Source organism: Macadamia integrifolia, unplaced genomic scaffold (genome assembly GCF_013358625.1).
Source record: "Macadamia integrifolia cultivar HAES 741 unplaced genomic scaffold, SCU_Mint_v3 scaffold_68A, whole genome shotgun sequence".
NCBI lineage: Eukaryota > Viridiplantae > Streptophyta > Magnoliopsida > Proteales > Proteaceae > Macadamia > Macadamia integrifolia.
The window spans coordinates 124,621-135,130 of NW_024870673.1; the positions used below are offsets into that span (position 1 = coordinate 124,621).

At 40.7% G+C, this 10,510-nt stretch overlaps 2 protein-coding genes across 4 annotated transcripts in view; both read left to right on the plus strand.

Moving 5' to 3' along the window:
- Positions 1-2,801, plus strand: part of LOC122071735 (WEB family protein At5g55860-like) — a 64,979-nt gene extending 62,178 nt beyond the window's left edge. For all 3 annotated transcript variants that reach the window (XM_042636126.1, XM_042636127.1, XM_042636128.1), the window contains exon 4: positions 771-2,801. In XM_042636126.1, coding sequence (XP_042492060.1) covers positions 771-2,552 — 1,782 coding nt within the window. In that variant the 3' untranslated portion in view covers positions 2,553-2,801. The remainder of the gene's footprint in view (positions 1-770) is intronic.
- A 1,985-nt stretch (positions 2,802-4,786) lies between these two features.
- Positions 4,787-9,941, plus strand: LOC122071726. The gene is made up of 5 exons (XM_042636115.1): positions 4,787-5,435; positions 6,431-6,516; positions 6,600-6,902; positions 7,045-7,128; positions 9,345-9,941. The coding sequence occupies exons 1-5, from the start codon at positions 5,013-5,015 to the stop codon at positions 9,778-9,780; spliced, it is 1,332 nt and encodes a 443-aa protein (XP_042492049.1). The 5' UTR covers positions 4,787-5,012; the 3' UTR covers positions 9,781-9,941.
- The last annotated feature ends 569 nt before the right edge of the window (positions 9,942-10,510 follow it).

Here is a 10,510-nt window from a genome sequence, read left to right on the forward strand (position 1 = left end):
AAAAGGAAACTAAATATTCTCCTAATACAATAGTTACTAAAAACTGAAATTAGAAACTAGTTGAAAAAGGAAACTAACTACTAATGACTTGACTCAATTAATAACTTGACTCCTAAGGAAACAAATATAATTCAAATCAAGCCCAACTAAAAAGGAAACTAATGAAAATAGAAACTAACTAGTAATCCCGTACTCAATCTTAGAGCCCCCTTTTAGACCCATAAAAGTGGTCTATTACACTCAAAACACATGGGATCAAAGGCCCAACATGTATGGAACCCAACCCTAGGCTTATTCCTAATACAACAAGCCTATTTTGGTAATTAATCTGCATCAGAGCTTCCCTTTAACCTTTCTGACTATATGTGGGCCTCCTATGATGAAACCATTTCCCGAGCACCGAATGGTGTGGCGTGGGAGATTTTCCCCACACTGACGGTGTCGGAAACCTTCTCCCAAAAATAATTTCTGTTTATGATGCATCATGCTTTTGGATGGTTGAAGTTCATACTTAAAGAAGCTAATGATTTAAGGTAACAATGAGTGTAAATTAAATGTGGCTTCCTATAATGATGAGGCAATTCCCGTTGCACTTTAGAGTTTTCAAATTCCACCAATTAGGTGGAGATAAGATATATCCAGTCCCAACTGTAAATAGTGAATTCTTAGCTGGCTGGATGCCACCAGTTCAATACATGTAATGCATTGACTTCTATGAGATGACTTATGCCTAAGCTCTGTGCTTCCAATTTCGTTTTGTTTTGCCACAGAGGGTATTGGCAAAGGAAACACAACTTCATCTGGCCCAGAAAGAGCTCAACAAGCTGAAGGAACAGTTGAAAAATGCTAAAACCACCAAGGCCCAAGCATTCACTGAACTTGAAAAGGCTAAAAAAACAGTGGAGGATTTAACCAATAAGCTGAAAAGTGTAAATGAGTCTAAGGAGTCGGCAGTTAAGGTGACAGAGGTGGCAAAGAACCAAGCAAAGCAACTCGAAGAAGCAAACTCTGGTTGCCCTGTTGAAACTGATGGTGCTTGGAAACAGGAGTTGGACAATGCCAGAGAACGGTATGCAGCCACCATTTCTGAACTTGATGCTGCCAAACAAGAACTCAGAAAATTCCGTCAGGATTTTGTGTCATCCATGGAAGAAAAAGCTGCTGCATTCAACCAAGCAGCAGAAGCCGAAGTCATAGCAAAGGTTAATGAAGAGAAGGCTGCTGAATTGTCAAAGGAAATTGCAGCCACACAAGAATCACTTGGGCATGTGAAGCTGGCTTCTTTGCAAGCTCAGCAGGAGCAAGAAAAGATTCTTGAGGAAAAAAATGTCCAAAGGCAGTCTTATAGAGCTGCCCTGGAAGAAGCACAGAATAAACTACAATCTTTGAAGAAAGAGTTTGATCCGGAAATCACCAGGAATCTTGAAGGTAAGCTTGCTGAAACATCTGCTGAGATTGGGGTGTTACAAAAGGAGATGGAAAATGCCCGCGCTTCTGATCTAGATTCTGTAAGAACTGTGACTTCAGAGCTTGATGGTGCTAAAGAGGCATTGCAAAAAGTTGCAGAGGAAGAAAGCACTCTTGGAAGCTTGGTGGAGTCCCTTAAGGTGGAGTTGGAAACAGTGAAGAAAGAACATTCTGAACTGAAAGAGAAGGAAGCGGAAACTGAATCTGTTGCTGGGACCTTGCATGTGAAGCTCCAGAAAAGTAAGGGTGAGCTTGAGGCAGCCCTAGCTGAAGAATCTAAAGCCAAAGGTGCTTCTGATGAGCTGATCTCTACCCTCCAACAGCTATCCTCAGAATCTGAAAATGCAAGAAAGGAGGCAGAAGAAATGAAGAGAAATGCTGAAGAGCTGAAGAAAGAATCTGGAGCCACCCAGACTGCCCTGGAAGAAGCAGAAAAGACACTACAGATAGCACTGAAAGAGGCAGAAGAAGCAAAGACTGCGGAGGCTAGGGCCCTTGATCAGATTAAGATATTGTCCGAAAGAACAAATGCAACTCGTGCCTCAACATCAGAATCTGGTGCAATGATCACAATCTCAGGGGAGGAATTTGAGTCTTTGAGCCGGAAAGTTGAGGAATCTGATAAATTGGCTGAAATGAAAGTAGCTGCAGCAATGGCTCAGGTGGAAGCCGTAAAGGCAGGTGAGAATGAAGCACTAAAGAGGTTGGAGGCAGGCCAGAAGGAGATTGACGAGATGAAGGCTGCAACAGAGGCAGCTTTGAAGAGGGCAGAGATGGCAGAGGCAGCAAAGAGAGCTGTGGAGGGAGAACTGCGGAGGTGGCGTGAAAGGGAGCAAAAGAAAGCATCTGAAGCTGCTGCTCGAATTCTCGAGTCGGAGGTTTCTGCACCTTCATCGACACAGAATACCACGGTTCAGAAGCAGAACCAACCAGAGAAGGTTGTTGGCATCCGTAAGCTGGATAAAGAAAAGACATCCATCTCAAAGAAGGTATTGTTGCCCAATCTCAGTAGTATCTTCCAGAGGAAGAAGAGCCATATTGAGGTTGGCTCTCACTCTTACCTCCCTGGGGAGAAACCAGTGTGATTTTTTTTTTTTTTTTTTTTTTTGATGATGACTATTGTGCAAGTGTGAATGACCTGAGGGGAAGAAGGGAGAAAAAGAAGACTAAGAGGAGGGGGGAGGGGGTTGGGGGTTGGAAAGAAAAACATGTCCATGGCTTGGTTGTGTATATTCTAGTTCTAGAGCACTAGTATCTATGTTGTTTCTTTTCATATGTCAATATCTGGAGGGGATGATGACAGATTAATAAGACCAAATTCTGAAGTTGAGAAAGAAGGCCTTTTCAGTGGCAATTGACTCAAATCCTTTACAAGGAAAGAAGAAATTGTGGATAACTCTGGGAACTGAGTTTATTATAGGGTTCTTTACTGGATCTCTTGTGTGGAAGGAGCAGACCCTTTAAACTTCTCTCCGGTATCGTTTGGCTGCGAGGAAAATTTAAAGTGAAATGAAAATTTCAAGGAGAAAAGAACGCTCCCTGGTCGTGCGGCCCTGCATTGATGTGGTGGCCAATGAGGGAGTGAGTGCACATGGACATCAAAGGGGGTGGGTGGAGTTTTTGATTTCACAGCAGTGAGGGTATTATTTTGTCACTCATGTCTGGGTGCAGGGGCCGCACGACCAGGGAGTGTTTATTTTTCTAAATTTTAATCCTAAAAAATCCCTCGAAGTTTGATTTTTGGCAATTTTTAGCATGTGATTGGAGTGTTGACGTGGCCATTCTGATCATGTAAATTTTCCTGGGATTAACTACTTGTCGAACCTTCAAGTGTAATCTCAATTGTCCATGGATTTTGTAATAGGTTTCGGATCCTTACCGAAGCCAAGGTTTTAAAAGTTGGCATCGGTTGGGATTGGATTGGATCGCACAAATTTATTTTCCTACATTTCTTTTTCTTCTTTCAAAATGGTATTTTACATCATTTTACCCTTATACCTTATAAGTGGATTGATATTAGGGATTAATCTTGGCTGATGTCAATCCGATCCAGGTGATCCTGATGGATTTGATTCAAATTTTAAAATCATGATAGATCCTGAGTTGAGAATCGGTATCAGATCAAGGGTCAAAAATATTAAAAAAAAAATGATTTTTAAAGAAAACAGGGGTAAAACTGTCTGATTTGGATTAGTATCATTCCGATACTAATTACTAAATCAATGCCACCCTTAACACCAAATCATGTCTTTTCTATTCAGTGGCCGAATTTGCCAAACCATCTTTCCTTTTTTTCCTTCTCTGTTTTTTTCCATGAAAGGTGCGTAGAAACTTCACTTAGAGGACTGACCATAAGAAAATTTATTATAAATCTTTTATATTAAAAAGAATGGAGAATGTTTTTTGTTTGGGAATGTAGGAGTTATACCAACGTAGTCAATATGGAAACATGCTTGGAAGTGTCAATTGAGTAGACCTTTTCACTCTTCATGGGAGTTGAGATGGTCATTTCCCCATTTCAACCCTAACACTCTAGAAAACATTTTACCTAAAAAGAAGGGGAAAATAACACACCTGGAAGTATCAATAAGGTGGACATTTTCACTTTTCATGGGAGTTGAGATGGTCATTTCCCCGCTTCAACTCTAATATTCAAGAAAACATTCTACCTTAAAAGAAGGGGAAAATAATTCTTCTTAGTCACATAACTCCTATACTAGCGTGAGACCAATGAAGGGACACACATGGATATCAAGAGGAGGTGGGTTTAGGATTTAGATCCCGATTGATTGGAAAGGGGCTAGCAAGACACAAAATAATAGAGAAAAAGTGAAACCCCCTATTTTCTTTCTCCTATTTTGTGTCTGGTTAGTCCCTCTCCAGCCACCTCCGATTGAAGAGGATCTGAATCCGTGGATTTATGGATTTGGAACCTCTCCAGCATGTGAGGAGATAGGGAGAAAGACACGAAACAAGAGAGTAAATAGGAGAAATATCAAGAGAGAGAGAGAGAGAGAGAGAGAATCCTTCATGATCCCCTTCTAGCACCTTAGATTGGACTTATTGTATTTCACATCGGCCGGGGGTGTTATTTTGCCCCATTTGTGTCTCCCCACATGGGCCTTACGACGGGGAGCATTATTTTGCCTTAGAAAAGAAGAGGAGAAAAGAACCAATCCAATAGTGCCCTCCTGACCCAATTTGAATGCTGGGTAACAAGCTCTCATTGGCCCATGCTGGCCCAGACGGCATGCGACCAGGTAGCATCCTCCCTCATAGAATAGAACCCATCCAACGTGGAAGCCACGTGGAAGCCATGGTAGCCGTGGTGATGGTCCCCTACTGTAAACATTCCAGCTTCCCTTGGTGGATTCAGAATGAGAATAGTAATATCCCCTAGTTCCCATCCTGACTCCCTCAGGCCAGAGTTCAGTGTCTCTCTCTCTCTCTCTCTCTCTCTCTCTCTCGTACACAGAACTGCGACGTTTCCTTTTTCAACTCTTACTCCTTCCACTACCATTTAGGATTGCTACTTCAAGAGTTCAATGGCTATGGCTAATAGTAGTAGTGGTAGTAGTAACAGAGACGACCCTCTCTCCCTTCTGAATTCTACTGCTGCTACTACTATTACTTCATCTTCCCCAATCCCAGCATCATCAGATGGTGATGGATTCCTTGGTGACCATAATTCGCAGATTGGGAGCGCTTCGGGGAGTTTCCAGAACGATGGGTTGTTGACTAGTGACGCAGGAAGCGGAAGCAACAGCGATGTCGAGTTCGGATTCCTACGCGCCGACTTTCGTCAGAGTTCTCTTGTCGGAACCGTGCAGATCTACGACCGTCATGTTTTCCTCTGCTACAAGAATCCTCTTGTCTGGCCTCCCCACGTTGAAGCCGCTGAGTTCGATCGCTTGCCCAGGCTCCTCTCCGCCACTCTCATGGCCAGGAAAGCCGACATGACAAAAAAGGTGCGTAAATTTCCTCTTCATCTGTCTTTTGGTGTGTTTTGGTGAAAGGGGAGGACTTGAATTTTGGACAATTTTGCTTGTGCATCAATCTAGCCTTGACGTTTCGAGAAAGTAGAGTAGGGTTTTGGTTCACGAAATGGTACTCTGTATTCAATCTAACACTTCATCTTCTGTTTTTTCTTTCCCTTTCTCTCCATCTGTTTACTTCCATTTTGGACTGCCCTGTGGCTGCGGTGCCCTATAGGTTCTGGATTCCAAGGTGCTTAAAGAGTTGATTAATGGGGCTTTGGGTTGTGTCGCCTTTTAGTACATGGCACTCGTTTTGAGTTATTTTACCCTTTCTTCCATGGAGAGATCTTCATTACCGCAGATTTCGAAGAAAATAGGGTCCACAGTTGTATCCATACTTGCTTACAATTTGAATTCAGTTAAGAACAAATGATAATCTTTGGCTTCCCTCAAAAGGATTTAGGGCTGGGATTTTAGTGTTAATTTTGCTAGAACTGAACCACCTTGTAAGTGGTAGGATTTTAAGACATCCATCATCAGTAAGATCATGAACGCAATACAACCTGACAACATAGGGTTAGGGAAACGTTTCTATATCACCTATCCCTCATGATGTTAGACCAAGTTCCTCCTATATGTACCTCCTTTATACAATTTTGCCTTTCTATTTTCCTTTTTTCTAGTTGACCACAATTCAGAGGTCATACCAGCCTCAGGCCACTGATCAGATAATAATTTATTAAGTTTCTGCTCTATTGTCTTCTATTATTGATTTCTGAAGTTCTACACATGTAAACTGTTTGAAGTGATGCTATTGCATGTCTTCATCTACAAAGGCATTTCAACTATGTGTAGCAAGCTGGTAACTTTGGCTGTCCTGTGTCACAGACTCTCAGCGGTTTTCCTCATGCGAAATTGCTTTTGTTTGAACTTGTTCATGCTGTGTTTCTCTTTTACTTACTTTTGTTCCCCATTTTATTATGAAGACTCGCTTAACAATATGTGAAGGACGTGATGGTACCGAGACTTCGAATGGGGATGTATTGATCTTTCCAGATATGATCCGTTACCGGTCAGATTGCAAACTCAATTTAAGTAGATTCTAGCTTGGTTAACTTTCTCTGCCTCTGATTGTAAACCTGCTCAAGTGTGCAGGCGCTTGACACATTTTGATGTTGATACATTTGTTGAAGAAGTACTTGTGAAGGATAATGAATGGCTTCCTGGCACACCTGAAACACTGAGAGGTTCATACATTTTTGTTTGTTCTCATGGGAGCCGGGATCGCCGATGTGGTGTTTGTGGACCTGCTCTAATTGCAAGGTTCAAAGAAGAGATCGATGCACGAAGTCTTCAAGGTCAAGTTTCTGTTAGCCCCTGCTCACATATTGGGGGCCATAAATATGCAGGAAATGTAATCATATTTGGTAGAAATATTGATGAAGTGACAGGTCACTGGTAAGGGGTGATTTTCTGTGGATCTTGTCGTCTGATCTGATTTGTAGCTTTTGAAATCTTTCCATCTTCTAGTTTCTGCATATGTTTTGTAACTTAGTGTCTTCTCTTCTAAATTGATTAATATGGCTTTCATTTTCTGTAGGTATGGCTATGTCACTCCAGAGGATGTACCTATTTTGCTAGACCAGCATATTGGGAAGGGAGAGATTCTAGATCAACTTTGGAGGTATTATTCATTTTCTTAGAGCCACAACACGGACAAATAATAGTTACTCTCCCTTGCCAGGTCATTCAAAGTCGGGCTAGCTCTTTACTACTATTTATTCAAGCGCATACTGGAAATAATATGAAAAGGAAAGATTTGTTGTCATACGTGTTCTCTATTCGTGTCCTCAGTAAAACAGGATTCTAATTATCCACTGTCATGACTATCGTCCACATGGAGCACACATTTGACCTGCCAGTGTTTGTCCACCATCTAAGTAATGTGGTCACTGACGCACGTGTATGAGTTTTAATTGGATAATTGCTATTCTGGATACACTATATGTTTGTGACCGAAATGGTTATACCTACTATTTTAACCTCTCTTTTGAACACTTACCCTGTCATTTTGTGAACTTTGAAACTAGGGACACATTAGGTAATTTTGCAATATTGAAATTAAAAAATTTGAAAAAATTGGATTGTCTTGATCCACATACTAGCAAGGGTGTTTAAGTAATTTGAACAAACATTCCTCGTAATCCAGTCTATCTTCTTCCCCTTCTTTCTCTGCTACTTCAAACAGTGAAAGATTCCATGCTAAACTGATGGTTGAACTCAGCCCCATGCTTGCCCCAAAGTGCTGATTATCACTCAACTCCATTCTTTCCCCAAAGGACTACCCCCTTTTTGTAAGTCCTGGATTTTTGATAGTTTTATTTTTGCCACCTGGCCAAATCCAATTGAGGTGAAACTTGGTATGTGGGGACCTTTGGTCTACCTCTCTACAAAATGTCTGCCCTCATCAGGTCAGCTGTGTGGTACAAATAGGTGTGCTGTGAATAGATACCCTTTGGACAGGTCCGTCCATAAAATATGCTCCTTTTTGTTTTTAACAGCCTTAGATTTCATCCTTATCTAGAATGGGGTATAGCTTATTCAATTCCTCCAAGTGCTTGACGTTCTTCTTCTGAATGAGGAAGAAAGCGGCTGGCCTCTGCTTTAATTGCAAAGTTCCCTTCATCAACACAACCTCAACAAAACTCAATTTCCCCCCCGACTTTGAAGCTTAATTAAGGGAAGAATCAAAGATGTCTTCTTTGTTTTTGGAATCTGCAGCTTCAGCTTGCATAATCTAACAGAAAAACAATCAAGAAAGAGATGTTGCATCAATGCTTTGTAATGGAAAAGATCTATATCTTTAACCTACCAGAAATCAGAGTCCCATCTCCGATTCAAACATGATCAGCAAGCGGAGCTATGAAGAAAGCTTTGAACAGGGCATGGCTGGGCTGGTGCAAGGGAAATTTCCCTTCCTACACTCAGATGACCTTGTAAAATTACCACACTGCTCTTCAATCCAGGTGAAAACATTATATATATTTAAGGGGCAAAACAAGTAAGGTTTTAATTTCTTTTGTAACCTACTTGGTTACGAATAGACAAACCCTTTTGGATATTTAAACTATATAAATTCATTTCTTTCTTTGCATGTCTTGAAAAAATAAGCATTATAGTGTTTTAATAATTACTAAAATTAGAAAAAAACACAATTATACAAAATGGCGCTTTTATTTGTTTGTGTAATCTATCTGAGAGACACATTTATAATTTGGATACTAATGTTTCCTGCCACTCCGCTTGACTGGCTATTGACCTGGTGATTCATCATGCAGGGAGCAATAAAAAGATCTTTTATGCCTTAAGTTATTTGTGATAGACCAATTTATCTTTCAGGTTTCTTCCAATTGATGTCTTATCAGGATTATCATTTCAGTTTCTTCCAATTTGCCTCTTATCAGGGTTACCAATTTATAGATATCCAGACGCATCATTCCCTTCAAAACTCAAATATCTCTCTGCCCTCCCTGAACAGATGTTGTCTTCCTTTTGCTTATCTAGTTCATCTTATTACCCCATGGCCTTTCCATGGTTATTCTCATCAAGAAGAGAACCTGGCCACCTGCTATTCAAACCAGTAGTTCATTGGAACAATTAAGAATCTCAGTTCTTTATATAATTCTTATTGTAGTAGTCAAGAATGATTTACTGAATGTTTGTCAAAGATGGCAGTAGAGTCTCGTAGTTGTTCTTTTGTTTCAAATGCTGTAACAGATTGTTATTTTCATTGTTTAATATTTATCTTCTTTGTCTGCAAGCAAATCTGTTTTTGATCACTCTCATTCGACTGTACATGCATCCTTCCTCTCACTTTGATTTGTTTGAATTCAACTTTAGGGGTCAGATGGGTTTATCAGAAGAGGAGCAGAAGAAAGCACAAGAACGAAGGCTCCAATTAAATGGCGAGACCAACACGGAGAAAAGCGAAAAAGACCCTATACAAGCCAATGGAAGTGATCTTGCCGGCAATGGAACTCACTCAGAAGTATTGGGCTGTTGCCAGGATAACAAGAATTCTTCTTGTTGCAAGAATACAACTGTACCACTGAAGTCTAAAAAGGTTGAAAGTGAGGCAAAAGTGGCAGTTGAAGGGAAGAGCAGTAGCAAACCAAGTTCAAGGATTAGCAACAAAGGAGCTTGCACACGCAAGGCATGTGTAATGCCTACATGGTTTGAAAGCTTGGAACGTGAAGATATACATGCGGCCCTTGCTGTCGTGGGAGCTGCTGTATCTGTGGCCATTGCGTATAAGTGCTATAAACAATTGAGATGATTAGCCCAAGATGGATCTGGTTTTTGTTTAATCTCTATCATGCTTAAAAGCCTATACTTTTATCCTTCTAGAATTTGTGTATATTGATGATCTTAAAAGGGAGAAGTCAGTGGACAAACAAGCCCAGAAATTATATTTCAAAGAAGGCCCAACTTCAAACACTTGTAGTGCGGTCCCCCTTCTTTCCCTCTTTTTCACCAGGGGCGGCTTGGCTGAGCTTGACTTTTGAAAATCTGTGTGTGCTCCCTTTTTTATCCCCCTTTCGACGTTTTGAGTGGTGGTTGGGTCATTTGTCCGAGCCCTGATAATGGCCGGGGTGATGAAAGAATGAGGAGATTTTCTAACTTGCAAGAGAAAAGGGACGCGAGAGAGAGAGAGACAGAGAGAGAGAGAGAAGAAAGACAATTAGAGAGAAAAGGGAGATTGTCACATCTTTAATCATTATCAGAAATGGCTGGGTATGCAACGGATTACGTAGGAATAAGATGCTGGCATTTACAAAGAAATTCTAATTTCCCAAAAGGGCAAACCTGCCTCTCTGATATTAAAACATCCCTATAAAATTTGGGTGGTGGGGGAGAAATCTGCAGTAATTCCCTGCTAAAAACACTAAATGGTGAAGGGTTGAGAATCAATTCAAATCATTTCAATTTTATTTTTAACCGAATGGGATCAAACCATGTGATTCTAATAATTTTTTTCAAAATCATATTTGTTACTATTCTTAAGT